Source organism: Montipora capricornis, chromosome 6 (assembly GCF_036669925.1).
Source record: "Montipora capricornis isolate CH-2021 chromosome 6, ASM3666992v2, whole genome shotgun sequence".
Taxonomy (NCBI): domain Eukaryota; kingdom Metazoa; phylum Cnidaria; class Anthozoa; order Scleractinia; family Acroporidae; genus Montipora; species Montipora capricornis.
In genome coordinates this window covers 16,256,490-16,276,489 of record NC_090888.1, presented here as the reverse complement: position 1 = coordinate 16,276,489, position 20,000 = coordinate 16,256,490, and the positions used below count along the sequence as shown (strand labels likewise).

At 39.0% G+C, this 20,000-nt stretch overlaps 3 protein-coding genes across 3 annotated transcripts in view; all 3 read right to left on the bottom strand.

Annotated features, from left to right (window-relative positions):
- LOC138053291 (uncharacterized) overlaps window positions 1–20,000 on the bottom strand; it is a 361,907-nt gene that overhangs the window by 40,775 nt on the left and 301,132 nt on the right. The gene's annotated exons all lie outside the window — the stretch shown is intronic.
- LOC138050916 (protein NLRC3-like) lies at window positions 12,744–16,164 on the bottom strand. The gene has a single exon (XM_068897166.1). It carries the CDS (start codon window positions 16,162–16,164, stop codon window positions 13,609–13,611), a length of 2,556 nt encoding a protein of 851 aa, XP_068753267.1. The 3' UTR covers window positions 12,744–13,608.
- The window catches only part of LOC138051590 (uncharacterized), a 69,037-nt gene continuing 65,214 nt past the window's right edge, over window positions 16,178–20,000 (bottom strand). The window contains exons 10-12 of the mRNA XM_068897827.1: window positions 17,491–17,562; window positions 16,923–17,006; window positions 16,178–16,345 (exon numbers count right to left, since the gene is read on the bottom strand). Coding sequence (XP_068753928.1) covers window positions 16,320–16,345; window positions 16,923–17,006; window positions 17,491–17,562 — 182 coding nt within the window. The 3' untranslated portion in view covers window positions 16,178–16,319. The remainder of the gene's footprint in view (window positions 16,346–16,922; window positions 17,007–17,490; window positions 17,563–20,000) is intronic.

Below are 20,000 nucleotides of genomic sequence, written 5' to 3'. Positions count from 1 at the left end.
TCCCAAAAAGTGATTTATCAATTTCTTCCCTAGCTGAGGATATCAATACCGCGGGATTGACAGATGTTCATTGTAAAGCCGTATCTACCTTCACCGACAAAAGTACTTTAGAGCTGAGGATGATATATATTTAAACGGAAGCCTTTTTCAGCAATCAGATAATATTGCAACCATATGCATAATGACGGTAAAGTTAACTAACCAATGCAAACTATTTGCTGCAATATTAGCACACTTGGAAACGATGTACGAGTCTCTACCGCAGCTACCTATGCAACTAAAAAAAGCGTGTGACTTCTGCCGGATAATCGGCACTGAGGGTGAATCATTTGCAAAGCTGCATCAGTTTGGTGCTTAGTTTATTCATTAAATAAAATATAGGACACAAACCTTCATTCAGATACTCAGAGTCCAACGAAGAATCACGAACACCCCTGCTTCTGCGCAAGCTTTAAAATGGAGCGATTGTAGAATATCCCCAAGCTATTGTATTCTTGTGTCGGCCGGCAGATTAAGAGAACAGGTATTCTAGAATCTAGCCGGCACAAATGGAGTTTTGGGTATGAAATCATCCGGAAGTACCTTGAAGATCCAAACGAAACACAGTCAGTGGGTGGATGACAAAGGAGCTTGCTGGGGTCAGATGGATGATTGAGAATCGGAAAGACCATATTAAGTAATAGGATTAACCATTTTGTGGCGGGAAATTTCCTTATCAATGACACTCGATCCTTTCCTCCCCTCTTCATCATCATTTCCACGCAGAAACCCATGACTGGGAGTGTACAACTCCATTGTATTTGTGGAACGGTGCTTATACAGACCTTGTTATTTTTAGATCTATTTCCCAGAGAAACCATACCCTTTCAGCTAATCACAAGTCTTGAATGAGAAATGATTATCCATGGAATTGAGAATGGTCACTCATACAAGTCATATCTTATTTAAGAACTCGTCTAAAAATAGTTTGATCTGTGAAAATGCTGTTACGTAGACCTGGTCAATCTCGTACCCAGAGTCCTCGGGCTTTTTGGTACGAGATTGACCTGGTATTGGAGTTGCAGTCCCCTGGTTATGTGCACCTGTCATCATTCCCCATCATTCTCTGCGAAAGACACTAACCACGTGAACATGATACTTACCTGATCAAAGATCAAAAAGAGATGTGAAAACAGTATTATTAAGGGTAATAAAAAACAGTTGTAAAATGGCGCCTAAATTTCTAAGATATCAGTAATTGCTGTAATCTGGATTATTGGATAATGCATTTCTAGTGTTTTTATTGGCTTAGCCATCATGGTACATGTATATGAGCTATTATACCATGTTCTACAAGTATCAGTAACTGCACGCCTCAGTTTTCTTGTATTTACAAAAAAAAAAGAAGGGAAGATTTATCCATAATTTGTGAGCGTTAAATAAAACAATTTTTCCACTCGCGCTTGTTGGCTATATATCATCTCATATCCAACGCGCTCTCGTGGAATAATTGTTTGATAAAAAAATAAACCAAGTCGTTTGCTGAATCAGGGTAGCTATCATGCCATCTCTCACGGTGATAGTCTATTTCCTGTACTTCCTGTGAAGACAAGAAAACAAGAACAGCGGAATATTCCAAGAAAAATCCCGTTCAAATCCCGTTGAAGTCCTGAAAATTTTTCAGACTCCTCGACGCCATAGAACTTTGCGCTCAGCACTGCGAAACAACATGGTTTCATTTGATTTCATACCCGCAGTGCAATGTATGATGTATTTCATATATATCTTTCATTCTAAGAAAACTGCAAAAGAAACAGTAAAGTTCCCACTTCTGTTCATCCGCTATTTTAAGCCGCTTTGGGCACCAGTGTTACTCCACACAAACGGGATCACAAAACGGCTTAATGCCGAGGGCAAGTTTTAGTTACCTCTGTTATAATTTACCTCAAACTGTTTGGATTTTTCGAGCCAGTGCAAATCTTGGTAAGCATGGCAAAAAATATTTATATATATAATATAAGAAGTTCCACCGCTTTTATAGCGGAAAACATCTGCAATTTACGTCTATTTTTCTTCTGTGTTATTGCGCATATACAGTCACCATTATTTCAGGGAATTTCATTAGTTAATACTGAGAGAACAATTTAAGATCATTCTGCAAACAGGCCTCGGTTATTTATTAAAAGGTGGATAACACTATCCACCGGATAGATCACTATCCATCGGATAAGCACTAGCAAAGCCAATTGAGTTATACACGCTTGCCCCGTCAGCTTATACCTAAAAGCTCAGTGATTTCCGCAAGGGGCGTATTGTTACAATAAAATGAATAAATGTAATAAAACTATTCACGTGCAATTATTTACAGATTGTTAAAATTTCTTATACTTACTATAAATTACCAGCTAATAATTCCATTGACAAAGAATATTTTGACTTTCTCCAAAGTAGGAGACGAGCAAAGGTCAGATGAAGGCGTTCGCACAAGAGAGTTCCTGATGCTCATTAATTTTACCATTAAAGATTAAAAAGGTTCCAGATTCCCGAAGTGTAGCAAGAAGCGAGTTCCACAGTTTTTTAACTCCACTATAGCAAAACCTTGTTTTTTAGGTCTTCAGTTATGGGTAGCGGTATATGGAGTGAGGTGGATACGGTGGCCCAAAGGGACATGCTGCAAATTAAAAAGTTGCAGCAATTTCATTGTCGTTGCTGCAAATTAAAACATCAAAAGTATGCGCGGGCACTGAAGGAAGGAGGAGTACTGAGTACTCGGTACCAGAACTTTTATATATTTGAGCGCGAAGCTGTCATATTTTTTTTTCCCCTCAAAAGGCTAGCTCTGTCCAAACGTGTCTATAATGCATCGGTACCCACAGTTTCCCCATTCAAGGTGACCACCTAAAGATGCAAGACTTGCCATGTTCCAATTTAAAATTGTGGATCATATTCTGCGACCCAATGCTACTCTTTGCAGAGATAAAATCATCAAACTTGATAGTTGTCACCTTTGCTAGCAAAAGCAAACCATCTTTGTGTTTCTGTTTCTGTCTAAATGACCTTTAGGAAATGTTTTCCTCGTTGCTGAAATGTTAAGAACAATGATTCAACTGATATTCGCCCTAAAGACATATTGTAATATACGGCGTTACAAACTCTTTTAACACAGCACGGTTTGAATCTTTGTCTATTGATTGCAAAAAACTACATTTATAATGCTTCAAGAAACAAAGAAAATTACTATTTCGAAACTTTCCAAGCTTTCCGAAAAAGCAAAGTGGGAGTGGAAAAAAAATAAAAGCAAATTACAGATCAGTATGTAAGTTACATTGGCTTCACATGCTCTTCTGACGCCTGGCGACGATATTTATTTCAGAGCTCATCATGAGGGTGTAATTAGTATGGAAATGCATTGTTAGTATTGTAATTGATGTTAATGTTGTTAATTATGTTTGTATTGTAATTTTAGCACTGTAGATAATGCTTGCACTGTAAGTTAAAAGGTATTTCTATAATAATCATACAAATTAACCGTTCATAACTGTAAATGAGTGTTGTTCTAAGCAGTGTGTGTATAGATATATCTATATATAACAGAAATCAAATCAGATTTTCTCTTTCCTTGGGTGACGCACAAAAATAAGTTCCCTATGCTGTTGATCGGCGAAGGTTCTTAATCCACCATCCATCACAATTACATTAGCGCAAGGCCTCACTTGATTCCTGTCGTATATATCTCTCCATTTCGTTACCAACATGATCCTTCGTTGTAATTGTTAGACTACTCACTTGGGATATTTCCGTTTTAGCAGTGTGCGGGACATCAGCGGGAAAGGGCATCCCTGTAAACTAGTATTCAGTTTTGATCATATACTGACATTTAAGCACTGAGCCTTTCAGATTAGGTGTACCTATTGCGCCAAAAAGACCAAACACAGAAAAAAAGATAATAAAAGAAAAGGTGTGAATTTACCCTAACCACGTCTTTTAGTTTCGTTGAACTAGATACTAGCAGTATGGTGGGACAATCGTCACATAAGTCTAGTTTAATCGCCTGCAGAGTTCCAAAGAGTCTCCAGTAGCTCAGTGGTACTGATAACTAGTAATCGGAACGTCGTAGGTTAGCGTGGAAATCTGAAGATTTTTTTTCTTGCTTAAATTAAAATGGTAGATTTTCCTATTGTTTCATGATACTACAAATGCGAACTTCTATTAATTTTTGTAAAGATTTCCTAATCGCCGTCGTTGCCTTAGTTAACTTTTGATGTCATCTCCAATCATTTCTGGAATTTGTTTCAGCGTCTCAGAAGTAATTTAATAATTTTACCAAAACATTTATGTTATCGACTCCCAGAACACAAACTTTTTCCCATTCTGTGGCTTTTCACCTTTCTAGTTGCCATGACTACCAACAGCGTCGCTATAGCGAAAGACGGAAGCCAGCGACGTGTGTCTGATCCCTGTATTATCATTATCTCCTATGTCCTTGTTTCAGCAGGCGCGCTGTTAGGACTAGCATTTTTCCATCACTGGCTGCGCAAAACCATGGGTTACTTCACCAAATGAATTGCTTTGAACCAAGACTGGAGTTCAGTGGGATCTTAGGACCGCTGAGACAGAGACCGTCTTGGTCAGACAAACCGGGCTTGCTCAACGAAAACGCTTTCCCAGCCAGATGCTACAAAATCAACAGGTCGCCTGAGTTTGATTACAGAGTTGATGTAGCAAGATTAAGAGGCAGCCTTATTGTGCAGGTTTATTCAGCAGAAAAGACGTTATCCATTTACTAAAAAGGCATTTTAAAACATTTAAGAAAACATGTCAACAACTGATTATTATTATTTTTTTTTTTGTTTATTTACGCAAGGGTGCTCAATCGCAAAGCGAGCGCAAAACTAGAGTTACACGAGACAGGACCCGCGAACAAAAAAGACAAAAAAGACACACTACCCGCGCTAACCTTAAAATACGTAACAACTTGCGTACAATACAGGCCAGTACCTGCCCGAAAGAGGCCTTGTTTTTTTCTTTTGTGACACCTCCACAACATTTGTGGCCTTCCATTAACGTCAGGCGCTCGTGCTCCCTTACTACTTTCAAAAAATGAATGTTTTGTAGAAATACAGACTGTTTAATGATAAATTATTGAAAGAAAGAGAGTTTACGGCACAGAAAAACTAGGAATTTCAGCAAATACGGTTTAATTAAGAAAATTTAAGGAAGAAAATCTAAGGAAGGTAAATATTTTTTTCGGCATTTCAAATTCACCCAGGAGGCATTACGAACTGGTTACTTTATAAACTGCATTAAAGTTAGGATCTGGGTTAAAGTTTGGAATAAGCTAAGAGAAATATTGTGCATTTGTAGCTTGCCTTTTGGAACGTTTAAGGATAAGATGAGAGTCGTTGGTCAGCGATAATGCTTTGTAACGGACAAACAACTAACACCGCTCTCGTTCCATTTTGGCTGCAAGGACAAACAGTTGAAAAATCAGACTTTTACTGAATCCTGTGGGTAATACGGCTAGAACGTAATTTCCTTTGCGTAGAGAAGCTATTGCATCGCGTTGCTCGACATTTGAAGTTATGAAAGATTGCAACATTTTACGATTTCTAAGCACCTCATCTCTTCGTTGCGTCATCTACCGGAAGCTAGTCAATGATGACATCACCAATAACAACATTTCAGCCATTCAGAATTTGGCGTCTAAAATTTGGATGCGCTATTCGAAAATCTAAGGGAGGCGTGCCGGCTCGCTCGTCCCTCGAAGAGAGATCCTGCTGGTAAGGTAGCCAAGCTAAAACTAAGATATATCCCGGTGAAATCATTAAAACTTAAGTCATACTTGCTTCTTTAGCAAAGAGCAACATGATTTACACCTTATTCCAAAATGACCGCCATTTTAGTATTCTTTTGTTTAATTGCAAATTGGCTCTTTTGGCCTCGTTCAAGGTTAAATATTCTTTTGAATTTTATGTTGACCTTCTTTTTAAACAGTTTTGCTCTCTAAATTGATTTATAGACTCTCGATTTATGGTACTAGCAAGGCTGACCTTGTTGTTATGGATTGCTTTCTAAAGAGATGATGGAAAAGTCTCATGAGCAACAACAACGACCTCTTTAAGGGCCCACAGACGGATTTTTCGTGCGTTGCTATGGAAGTGAAATGTTACTTCCGGTAACTGACGTCATCATATCATGAGCTGACAAGAAAACCCACTCACAAGCAAAAGTCACCGCACAAACTGTTCTTTCCATCGAAGGTTTTTCCTCGCCCTTCCTCGCGCTCGTTCTCAGATCAACTGCGCATGCGTAAACGAACTGACTTCCGGTTTGAGAAAAAAGCTAAATTTTCGGCGGTTTTAAATTGAATTAATTATTTGTTACATGGCACTATTCACCCCCAAATACAGAATATAGAGCATTGATTTTTAAAAATCATCTTTTTTGAAAAAGTTATGGCTATTTCAGTATCGTTTATGTCTTTAAAAAGAACATTTTTCAAAATAAAAAGAAAACCATGCTTGGCTGGATGCAAAAACGAATACAAATTATCAAACCATCGATTAAATACCCAAATTGCGTAGCACGGAGACAAATTTAGAGTTTTCTTTTATTGGTCACGTGACCATGGGCGTGGTATGATGACATCATATTTAGCAATAAAAGCAAGGTGACACACGCTAACACCAACCCAGTCCATGGCTGCTAATTGACCGGGTGAAATGGTTGTGCGCATGCGTGATGTGTTGGCCACACCGGGTTGGTGTTAGCGTGTGTCACCTTGCTTTTATTGCTGATCATATTTAGGATCATTGGCTTACAAAAGTTGGAAACTGACCAAAATAATGCCAAATTCTCTCAAATTACTAACCATTACATCCTTAGCAACGCACCCCAAAAAATACGTCAGTGGGCCCTTAAGCTGCCTTAATGTATTGATCCTAAGGCGTTTGATCTGGTTAACAGAAGATCCCTGTTTACGGTTATCAAGAAATCCGGCTGTCCCCCGATGTAAATCTCCTTTGTATTGTAAAGTCCTTCCACCATGGAATGAAAGGCAAGTTCCAGTATGATGGTGATAGAGCTGACTCTTTTCCTTCCCATCAATAGAGGTGTCAAATAGGGTGGCGTATTAGCCCCTACTCTCTTTGGCATCTATTTTGCCTATGTCCTCAGAACAGCGTACCAAAATGTTCCTAATCATGTTCGAATACCTTTGCTCACTCGTGATGATAGAAATTTCTTCACGCTATCAAGATTCAAAGCAAAAAAAAAAGAGTCCAAGAGCTTGTTGCCCGTGATTTTCTTTATGCAGATGCTGCTGCTCTGTGTGCACCCTCAGCTCCCCCACCCGCTACAAGAGCTTCTGAATATGTTCTCTACTGCATGCCAGAATTTTGGTCTAGCGATCAGTCTCAAGAAGACAGTTGTCTCATCTCTAACTGAAGAGCTTCTGAATATGTTCTCTACTGCATGCCAGAATTTTGGTCTGGCGATCAGTCTCAAGAAGACAGTTGTCTCATCTCTAGTTGAAGGCCAGAACTTTTTTATCAATAATACAATGCGCGACATAAATGTCGATTCCTTTACTTACTAAGGTTCAGACATAACTTCTAATCTCTGCCTTGATAAAGAATTGTCTACAAGACTAGGCAAAGCTTCCAATGTCTTTGGTAAACAGAAGAAATAGGCACTTTACCATCAAGACTAAAGTAAGAGTATGAATCATGTGTTCGGAGCATTTTTTTTGTATGGCTCTTCCTCCTGAAACCTTGGTGGCACCAAGAAGAACGACTCAGTGATTTTCATACAAAATCACTGTGGGCAATACTTGGTGTGTCATGGAAAGATAAAATGCCAAATGAAGAACTTTTTCAAATTACCCGTTCCAGCCCTTTGTCATCCCTTTTAAAATTCAATGGACCTCACCGCATTCTGCACAGTGTTTTCTTCAAAACGGTGCAAGACCAATTTGCCGACCTCGCCTTAGATATAAGGATGCACTGGGATCTGCTGAGGGATTTTGGAATTGACAATACTACATGGACGTCTGCACTCAATCGCCGTGGCGTTCGAGCCTCCAGCGTAACATCAGAGCAAATCTAGAAAGACTCAAAAGAACGATGGAATCTCCCGTCACCTATTGATGATGACGATTAGCTTTTTTCTTCCTTGGCATAGTCGGTAATGACTGTGGCTCGCCTGAACTGAAATGAACCCTCCAGCTGATAAAAATCTTCATTCTCCGTACTTGTCTATCTGACAGTGTATTGAAATTGAGAGGTGAATTTACATACTGATCAATCCTGGGAGTCAAGGGGTTTTAAGGTCCAGCCTGCCGTTTTGCCTTCGTGGCAACCGAAAATCTTTTCCTCTAAATCTTTTCCGTGTTTAGATACCCGTTTATCATCCCGAATGTGTTTGTTTCAGTTTGATTCGTTGTTAAACAATTAAAGGACGGGGTTTATACCATATACGGAATAACGAGGTCACAGTCTAATATTTAGATGAGTGCATAATCTGCTATAGAATCATTCATTAATTAATCTGTAGGTTACGCGCCGTACCCATTAATGTCCAATTTCAAATCGCACTTCCTACCTTTCTTTTTTTTTTTTTAAAGAAATAAACAATTCAGTGAGGATAAAATGAACAGCCTGGGTAACCTGCGAAAAGAAATTGATTTGCTGTAACATTTATCAAGCTCAATTAAATCGATCATGCAGAAGATCACGTGGTTCCTCCGACCGACCAGTTTGCTAGAAAAGAAGATCGATTGCGCTGACGTTTGACGTATAATGATCGGTAAGCGACTGTTAACATACCTTCAAAAGCTAATACAATAACAAAACCATAACAAAATTCTTACTATAACACAAAATAATCTTTAATGTCAAAAAACGGAGATGAATAGCAACATCATACATTACGTATGATCCATCCCAAAAAACCAAAATACGGAGAGGTGCCACGGAAGTCAGAAAAAACCCCTCGTAGGAGGAAATCTGGACTGGGGCCGAGGCACGCACTCTTCTCCCACAGCGAAAGAAGAAAAAATTAAGTAACCAAACAATGAAGCAAATCCAACATTTCATACTTGATATATCTACATTTGGATGCCAAACTCTTCGAGCCCGCGCGTCTGTCAAGTAAACCATCACTAAGATATCTATATCCAGGGTTTGATGCGGCTCCAGACTTAATACTATGCAGGCCATAATTAAGCTTTAACGCCTGAAACAAACGGCTTAAGAAATTTCCTAAATTCATCTCTTATGGTTGAGGTAAATGAGATCATAGCTTCTCCGAGATAGCTACGGCTCAGGCGACCTTGTTTGACGGAATAAGATACGACGAATGCCCCTCACGAATGCCCAGACGTTTGTTAAGAGCAAAATGTTATTCGAGTCTTGCAGAGAACCGACACACCAGTGAACATGTAGGGACCCGTTTGTCGAAAGTCCCAAATTTCGGCTGCCATGTATCACTCTATCTTGAAAAGGAATACGTCTTAGGGCATGGAAGTGCGGGTGCTTTTTTTCCTGGTCTAAGGACAATGTGACAAATTAGCTTTTCCAAGTAAGCACATGGTCGTTTCACAAATGGCATTTTGGTATATTCGAGAAACAGGGACCCTGACTACAGGCTCCATGTAAAGACACGTAGAATTGCATCAAGCAGGGGAAAGGTTCTTGAGAGGGAAGATTCAAAGCCACCATGCAAAGGATTTCCATTTACCAAGAGATACGATAAACGAAAGAGAAAAGTGATCCTCGCACTTGATTGGACAATTCAAGCGACTGCCTCTTTTAGTTCAGGTGGCTCCAACGGGATCTGAAACCATGACCCTCTGCGATGCCGGTACAATGCTCTACCAAGAGCTATGAAACCACGAAGTTGAGAACCACCTGAATTTTTCAGGTTTCTATAAGGAGACAATTGCTTAAAATTGTTCAGATAAGTGTAAGAATCACCTCTCTCTTTCGTCTATTACCCGCACTTCAAAGATACATTCATACAAGAAGACCAAGGGGTAAATCGTGGGGTAACGGTTGAGTCTGACTCTACTCCCAGAAGTGATACGCGAGTAACTTCTCATAATCTCACTAAAATGTCTGTCAAACGGGTATTGAAAGGGAAGATAATTATCAGCTTAAAAGGCGTGATTTTGATGTAACACCAAATTCTCATGACTACCCAAAAAAAAGAAATCTGTAGCACTAGTTAGGAGAATGAACGTTTCGATCTTGCAAATGAAAGGGTTAACAAAGGAAATAAGAGAAGACAACAAAAAGTTTTCTTTTTCGTCTTATAAAAGGTTCCACTTTCCCTAACAACTTGACCGTGAATTTCCGAAGATGAACGTTTCGGTACCTCACGGTAAAAGAAAGAATGAGCCTGAAGTCGGGCAGAAAGAGGTTGCTATGGTAATCCTCAGGTTAAAGAGCATATCAGCACTCTCTTAAATTCACTCTTCACGATAAGCAGAATAAACCGATCAAACTCTATTGTCAAATTTATTTAATTCGTAAACAAAACAAAGTATTTACACAAAGCAAAGTTATCAACAAACTTCGTTGCTAAAAAGCTTTGAAAATTGTATCCACCACTAGCCACCGCCAATGAGGTGAATGGTTGTTTTCGTAAATACTAAAACAGCAAGATAATATAGCACAAAAAGATGACCTTAATTCAATTATTTGCACAAAGAGTCCAACATTCTCGGGAGCAAATTGCGCGCGAATGGCTCGGAGGTGAATAGCAAAGGATATCCTGAGTTTGAGTAGCCAATCACCGCGCGAGTTTAACGCTTTCCTCTGTTTTAGTATATACTAAATGAATATAGCGTATATACAGTAAAGAATCATTTCAGCGAACACTTATATAAATTTATTTTACAAGGATGATGCCAGATTTGTTGAACCTGAATGTGACAACCACGCCATTGATTTCGAAAACGCGTCAATTATTGACAAACGCACTTTTAGAACCAGAAAAACATTGGTAGCGTGGCATACCACAGTGACATCTAATGCAGATAACAATTCTTGCCCGTTACCTGGGCAATACAACATTCTTTTTAACAAACATTCATAACCATTTATTTCGCAATTCACGCTTTTTATTCAAATTTTCTCATCGCTTTCTTATCATCCATTTTACCCGTCAAAGACTGCAGTTCGGGCAGTCGAAAGCTCGTACCTTTTAATCATTTTAGCCAGAGATCGTTTTTTAAATTTCAATTAAGTGTTACTGATACATCAATTAAAGCACTGAATTAAAAAGAATAGTTTCTACTATAATTAATTTGTTATCAACACGTAAATAAATTTATTTTACAAGAATCTTGTCAGATTACTGAACCTGAATGTGAAAAGCCGCAGCATTTTTTGCAGCATAAGCAACATTAATAAAAAATTGGGTGCGTTCGATTGGGAAATCTGGATCTTCGGATTTCCAATCGAACACAAAATCCGAAAACGGATTTCGCGACGGATTTTGTTAATTGAAATCCTTACCCGACATGGATTTCCAATTAGTGAATCTGCGACAAAATCCGTTGTCAGATTTTGTGTTCGATTGGAAATCCGAAGATCCAGATTTTAAGATCTAAATCCGGATTTCCCAATCGAACGCACCCTTAATGTGTTGTTCACTTGATACATAAATTAAAGCACCGAATTGAAGCTAGCATAATAATTTCAACTAAAATTTATTTGTTACCCTGCTCTCAAAAATTCAGGAGCACTGTGCTTCAAAGAAAATTAGAGTTCTCACCAAAAAAGGCAGTCCAATAAACAATTGTTCAGAACTGATTTAGATATCATAGTAACTTGTAAATAGCCTTCATGCACAGATAATTCTTAATTTGTATGAACAAGCTTCTGTAAAGTGCCTCAACAACACGAGTAAACGACACCACGGGCACACACAGTAATAAAATGGTCGCCCACATAATAGACCTTATTCACTTGTCAATAGGACATTTGCATGATGACGCCATTTGACTACAAGTACCAGAACCGTCAGGCTTTGCTTGTCTCGTGCTAATAAGAGCTATTGTTTTATTTTTGCCCCACTGGAAATACAAAATTTAGATAAGAAAAGAAAAACTAACTGAATTCTGGTAGTTGTAGTCAAATGAGGCCGTCGTGAATCCAATTCAACTCTCTCGGGGTTATAGCATTTCCATAATAATGTAGCATTCACATTTAAAAGATATGGAAATACTTGGAACAAAAAAATTTATTCTCAACGGATCTCAATGAACCTCTTTAGCTTCCCATTTCAGACCACATGATGTTCCCAAGCGAAAAGTTTTGTTTTTTTCATACGTTATGCACACATATGCACGTGCATAGGACATTTGAAAGAAACGGTTCCCTAGAATAACATCACGTGGTCTCAAATGAGAAAACAAAACGTTCAAGCTCAAGAGGTCCATTGGACACAACACTGAGTTAGCCGATTTGGTCTATTGAAAATAAAGAGACGAAGAATGGGGTGTAACGAAATTGGTGAGCATTTCATTTCATCGGCACGAGTTCTTTGTGAAATTGACCTGAGTAGCACATCTTCCCTTCCATTTTATGTAAAATACCTTAATTAAAGAGGTACTATGACCTAAAAATCAATTCTTCTTTTTCTTTGGATTTAGTGACCCAAGTATTAAGCATTGATTTAAAAATGACACTTGTTTTATTTTAACTGACATTTTACTATTTAATGGTCTGCTATTACCAACTTTAATATCTTGAGAGAGAGCTGATTCGAGGAGAAAATGAAGTCAAAGACTCACAAGTCACAATGCGTGTGTACGCGGTTACATTAATATGCGGCAGGGGAGTTTCGTACGGTGGCCTGCAACTGTCACATCAAATTCAAATTACTCTCATCAAATTCAAATCGCTAACATCAGATTCAAATCGCTTACATCAAATACAAGGCTCTCACTGGTCAGCGGCTAAGTCAATGAACACTATCCTAAGTTTTCACTCGGTCTTTTACTTTACCGCCATTTTGTGCGATCGTTCTTGTCAGTGTATGTTTAATGGATAATTACTGAGGCACATGGCATTATGAGAAATATTGCAGCCAGCTGAGGCCGTAGGCCGAAGGCCTAACAACATTTCTCTTACCTGTGCCACAGGTTCTGGAAAATTTGCAGTTTTCAACGTCGCTCCCACAATTACTGAGGATATTTCTGATCCGTGAACTAGACAGTACACATACACTGACAAGAACGATCGCACAAAATGGCGGTAAAGTGAAAGACCGAGTGAAAACTGAGGATAGTGTTCATTGATATTTGAAATTTGGTGTGAGCGATTTGAATTTGATGTGAGCGATTTGAAATGTGATGTGAGCGATTTGAATTTGATGTGAGCAATCAGGCCACCGTAGTTTCGGGCTTTCCGACTTTTAACATCGTGTTTTGCACATGTAATAAGCTGCATTTACACACTGAAATTTTAAACTAGCGAGTAAATGACGTCACTTACCCCTAGATTCAACCCTTTGATGTCCAATCGGTCAGCTTTAGACGTGAGTAATGGCGGGCTGACCACAGAATTAAGTTTCGTCGGCGTCGACGTGAATAATGAAAACTTTAGAAGAAGATCACGCCCATCACTGATCAAGTTCAATGCGAGAGTCTAAACTAAGTGGAGGAGCACCAATGGAGTTGTAAGACAAATACAATGAACTAAGGGAGGTGTTTACTGCGAGGCCCCGGGAAAGTGAAGTAGCACCCTCATCACCAATGGAGTTGTAAGACAAAAGCAAGGTAGAAAGGGAGGTATTAACTGAAAGGGCAAGGGAAAGTGAAGTAGATCCCTTATCACCAATGGAGTTGTAAGACAAATACAAAGTAGAAAGGGAGGTGTTCACTGCGAGGCCCCAGGAAAGTGAAGTAGCACCCTCATCACCAATGGAGTTGTAAGACAAATCCAAAGTAGTAACGGAGGTGTTTACTGCGAGGGCTTGGGAAAGTGAAGTAGCACCCTCATCACCAATGGAGTTTTCATAAAAATTCAAAGTAGTGAGGGAGGTGTTTACTGTAAGGGCCTGGGAAAGTGAAGTAGCACCCTCAGCACCTATGATGGAGTTGCCAGACAAATCCAAAGTAGTAAGGGAGGTGTTTACTGCGAGGGCCTGGGAAAGTGAAGTAGCACCCTCAGCACCAATGGAGTTTACAGACAAATTCAAAGTAGTAAGGGAGGTGTTTACTGCGAGGGCCTGGGAAAGTGAAGTAGCACCCTCTGCACTAATGGAGGTGCCATACAAATGCAAAGTAGTGAGGGAGGTGTTTACTGCGAGGGCTTGGGAAAGTGAAGCAGCACCCTCATCACCAAGGAAGTTGTCAGACAAATTCAAAGTAGTAAGGGAGGTGTTTACTGCGAGGGCCTGGGAAAGTGAAGTAGCACCCTCTGCACTAATGGAGGTGCCATACAAATGCAAAGTAGTGAGGGAGGTGTTTACTGCGAGGGCTTGGGAAAGTGAAGCAGCACCCTCATCACCAATGGAGTTGTCAGACAAATTCAAAGTAGTGAGGGAGGTGTTTACTGCGAGGGCTCGGGCAAGTGAAGTAGCACCCTCAGCACCAATGGAGTTGCCAAACAAAGTCAAGGTAGTGAGGGAGGTGTTTATTGCGAGAGCCTGGGAAAGTGAAGTAGCACCTTCAGCATCAATGGAGTTTCCAGACAAATTCAAAGTAGTGAGAGAGGTGTTTACTGCGAGGGCCTGGGAAAGTGAAGTAGCACCCTCAGCACCAATGGAGTTGTGAGACAAATGCAAAGTAGTAAGAGAGGTGTTAACTGTGAGGACCTGGGAAAAGGTAGCAATCCGAGTACGCGATACCAAGTCAGTTCGAATTTCAGTCAAATCAAGACTCTTACCAAAGGCATAAACTAACTTAGTATAAAGGTTTTCTGAGCAAGTTTTACATTCCTCTATGAGGTCCAAAGCCAACTTCAAGTACGAGTTCGGGTCAGTCGGAGATCTGCGGCCTGTCACACTTGCAAGTGAGGCAACACTAGTTACAATCGACACTGCCGTTTCTTCGGATTGCGATGCTATGATTCCACTCATGAACATGAAAACTTGATTTAGTTGATGAAAATATCTTTCGTCGGTCAGAACTGACCTCATGTCAATTGCTCCATCAAGGATGGAAAACGCAAGATGTAGACCGGAAAAGAATTCTTGAAAACTCTTGTGAAAGAAGCTATAACGGAAACCAGGAGTTCTCTTGCTACCGCCAGCCTGGATCGAGAGAAAGCCAAATTTAATGAACAGACTTTCCTTGAAATTCCCTTCGACGTCTTCGAAATGCTGCTCTCCTTTAAAAAGAGATTCTTGCGCCATTCTTCCTAGGGTCATCAGTTCCTTCTTGTAAACTATTAGAAGGTCTTTACCACTACTTGGTAAGTGGTTCTTCATTTCGTATCGTCTCAAAACGAAGAGAACAATCTCTACGTACAGCTGTGTTCTGTTGTTTGGTAGAATGCCACTAAAATCTTCGAAAAGCACACAAAGCAGAAGTGTATTTAAAGGGTTTTTTGTCAGTTCTTTTAAATTCCTTTTAATATGCGGATCATCATCGTCATCATCATCATCATCATACGGACGCCACAGTACATTTATCAGCTTCTCTGCCATTTGTTCTTCGTGTCGAAAATACTTCCTTATAAAACACTTCGCATCACTTTGGCTGAATCCCACAATCTCCAACAGTGTGTCCGAGTAAGGTCTTACTTTATTTTCTGCTTCGTGACGAGAAGTAAGAACAATGTGACAACCAGGGAGCTGTTTTCTCTGAATAAGACTAAGATAAACAGCCAGGTTTTGGGGGTCTGCTTCATTGAATCCATCGAGCACTAACAGGACTTTAGAAGGGTTTTCTCGCACGAAACGGAAAAACGTTTCTTTCAACTCTGGGTCAATTTCTTCCAGCAGAATTTGATTGTCAATAGCTTCCCAGATGCTATATTTAATTTGACGACATCTGAGGAGCAGGAGCACCTCTACTCTTGGGAAAGACTCGTCCCATTCGCGGTCTTGTTTAGTTGCCCAATCATATGCCAGCTTTTGGCAGTAGGTCGTCTTTCCCACGCCGGGTTTACCCTCAATCAGGACAAACCGTGGATGTTGGCAATCTTCGTGTGATGTAAAAATACTTGTCATATTGGTGATTTTTTTTGTCACCGTTTCATTTGTCTTTTCTTTTGCGACTATCCTAAGTCTGGTAAAAATATCCTCTAGTTGGAAGCTGAACTCTTCACACCAAGGAACTGGCAAAATCACCCCTTCACGCTTTTGGTAAATTAGTCTTATCCATTCTATGATACGACTTTGACACGAAGAACTAGCTGCAAAACAAACAAACAGCAAAAAAATATGGTGAATTTAGAGGTCCGTCGATTTAAATATATTTGCTTATTTCCAAGCTAATACGATCTTTGATCTCGTGAATGAATTAAGAGGTTTCACTGGTTTGCAAGCCCTCTTGGCTGATTTTTCTATGTATCGCCACTTTTAAAGTCATTTTTGGTATACAAACAAGAACAGTTTCCAAATGTATCCTTGTTTTATCCACATAAAGAAAACGCTTGTTTTGCGTACAAAAAATTACCCTGACAAAATAATTTCTTTTGGCGTGGATGAGTCTTAAGCTTGCGTGTCACAGTTTTTAGTGGTAAGAACTAAAACGAACACGAGTTGACATAAAATTAACGCAATATTGTAGGAATAATATTTTTAAATTGAAAAGGAGTGACGATTATATTATAGGAATAAATTCACTTTAAAACCACGCTGGGCAGAGCAAAAAAGCTGATATATAAAAGAAATCCATTTTTGCTAGACAGATTTTTACGAGTGAATGAGTTTTTTGTTTCGCGTCGGTTTCCAGCATGGTCAAATTGCCGTAGGGTTATATCTACCTTCTGTTCGATGCGAAGCCACAGAAGAAGATGGGAAGCTGTCACTTGTAAATAGAAGCTGAGTTTGTTCCTTGGTAGAAACATCTATAAAAATCACATACAACAAACCATACATGACTTTACAGTAAGTTTGTATTTGCATAAATGATAAACGGCATACACAATAGGGAAGACATCGTTGACGTCACGCTTTGTCATTAATGTGTCAACCAGAGCCCCATTGGCTTTGGAAACAAAAGGTCTTTTGTTCCTTTAGTTGGAAAATTTGAATGACAAAAGCAATGTTTGTAAACGGATATCGTCCCTATACGAGCTTGTTTGAATAATAATCTCATCAGTTCTGGATCAACAACTCTTATCAGTAGCGAACCATTTGATTGACTCTTTTGGGCATTCTTATAGCTAGACAGCAAGCACCTAAACTGATACATAGGTTTCGTTGTTTGGCAGACGTAAGGCTGCACAAGCAGTATTTACATTAACCATTGCCAGAAAACCTTAATGCAAAGAGCTGTTCTGTCAGTTAAATTTAGAAAGATAAAACTTGCTTCGGTTTACATGACTTTACCTGCATGTTGCTTACACTCTTTCTCTTCTTCTCGTGCTTTCTTTTGTGGAAGGCCATGATCGGTGAAGATATCTGTAAATATTTGAAAGCAAAAATCTGAAACACCTGCAATCTCGGACAAAACGTTCGGAAAAAAATTCTGGCGTAAAAACCCTTGACATGCACTCTCAATTTATCCCCACTCTACCCCATACCAATGTTGCTAATCTGGTGAAAAATACCGTGCAAGCCTTTGGCCGTTCTTAACCAACATAGGATTAGGGGGAGGGGGAGAAGTTAATCTTTTATCACACAGACAAACGAGGGAATGACCATTTTATAGTGGTGTGTCACATTTCCCAACGAGTTTTGTCCAAGATTGTGGGTGGGAGGCAGAATTCAGTTTTTACTGGGTTGCCGTACGGCAATCCCAGTCGGAAAATGGGTAGATTATTATTATTTTTTTTATTTTCCGTGTCGGTAAAAGTCTTGCCTGTCACTCCCCTGGTAAGTGGTGTCTTTGTGCATAGAGCCCTCTGCGCGTATTTTCTTAGGATCGAGAGGGTAGTGGAAATGCGTAGATTTCTCTGGTGGACACAGGAGAATCATTAACTTAGCCTGCAATGGCGTCGAAAGTCATGTAACGCGAATGGCGTTTTAGTGGATCTTTGAATAAAATATACCCTTATGAAGCTCAATAATGGAAAGTCAGTTGGATAAACCAGGCAGGCGGTGAAAAAACAAATACCTGGAATCGTAAAAGCGACGAGTAATGGACTTCGACAACAATCTATCGCCCGTCGAGCAGAAATCAAAGTGAGCTGTATTTCTAAAATAATATTTAACCAAGTGTGCTGTTATGTAGAGCACTGAAACCAAATAAAAAATCTCTGGTAACTTATGGGTTCAACAAAGACAGAGAACGATTGAAGGAATCGAACACCTTATGTGGATCTGTGATCAACTCTGCACAGTCTTCAGGTAAAAAAATAATTGGAAATGTAAATGCCAAGAATTATTTGAAAGAAAGCTTGTCGAATATTTTGTGCTTCATTATTCAAGAAAAGGGTTCTTCATGGAAACGGTTTGATCCTGAAATTTAGTTTGTTGCAATATTGCACATATTTGACAGGATTGAGTTTCTTCTCTTCACGCACGTAATGATAAAATAGGTAAAAAAGTTGCTGAAAAATCTGGTGATTTAATCATGAAACAGCTTTCTAAAATGAGAAAAGGTTCAGCAAAACAACAAAAATGATGCCAATTAAACCTATGAGACAACAACAAGAAAGCACTAATATCGGTTTAAATCGTTTGATATCTGGCAGTGGTATAAAAAGAAGACGTTAAAATTCTTTGATATAATTATGTAATGTAATAATATAATGGCTTTTAGAACGAGTGAATATTTACAACGAAACGAGTATGTCCGTTTTCCATTAGATAATGTCGTTAGAGCTCCTGGCAATAATCAGCATCAAGAAAAGAATGGATACAAATTAACGATTAATAATCGTAGTTCATTTTTCGATTGGTATAATGGTTATTTTGACGTTCGTTTTGAGCTTCAAAAATTGGCTGATGCAATCAGATAGAATAACTGTTATCAATGGCTCTCATAGTCTTATCAAGCATCTTATGATCAAATCTGCCGGTAAAATTGTTTATGATACTTTTAATTTACACAATGTTACATTTGTCAAAAATCTATCAGAGTATTCTGATGATTACAGTACGTCAGTTGGTAAAAATAGCTTACGGTATTTGGACACTAATAATACAACAGCTGCTAACAATTTGGGTTTCGAAGCTCACCGTCTTCTTTCTCAAGCAACCAATAATGATGGAACAGGAGGCGCAAAACATATCAATGTCATAATACCACTCAATCGTTACAGCTTTTTTGAGGAATTAGAAAGTTAAACGTTGGTTCCTATGCAGCTTCAATTGAACATCACTTTAAATGAAGACAATGAGCTGATTCATATGGATAACGGTACTGACGCCGGAAGAGTTATTATAGACAAATTTGAACTATGGTTGCCAAAAATGATTCCAAAAGACAGTCTGTATTCAAGTTTTGTGAGATCATTCATGAAAGAATCAAAGTGGAAATACCTCAGGGAAATTTTCAGCAAGCATTGATAATGTAAAATTTGTATTTGTATATCTTTAAAAAAGTTATAGAAATGCAAATGAATCATGGCATGAAGAAACAACACCTTATAAAATGGATACTCTTCCATTAGATGGTGGTGCTTCACTTAATAATTGTCGTCTCGAACATGGAAACGGTTTTTTTATCCCGAACTTGAATATGATAGCTATAGTAAAGTTCGAATATTCAATGATTTAATGGCATACGCGATGATTACAACTCTGGTTCTCAGCTCAATCTTACATGAAGCAATTATGAAAGCTCGTATCCACTCATATTTTTCACATTTTAACAGGGAACTGGACAAAACGGCAATTATTTTCGAATTCCTGGGGAAAAGTTTTCGTGATTTAGAGGAACCTTTTCTAGACCG

Bases quoted from the DNA above. Each gene is read 5' to 3' on its own strand.
- LOC138050916 (XM_068897166.1), bottom strand. From the start codon at position 16,164: ATGACAAGTATTTTTACATCACACGAAGATTGCCAACATCCACGGTTT.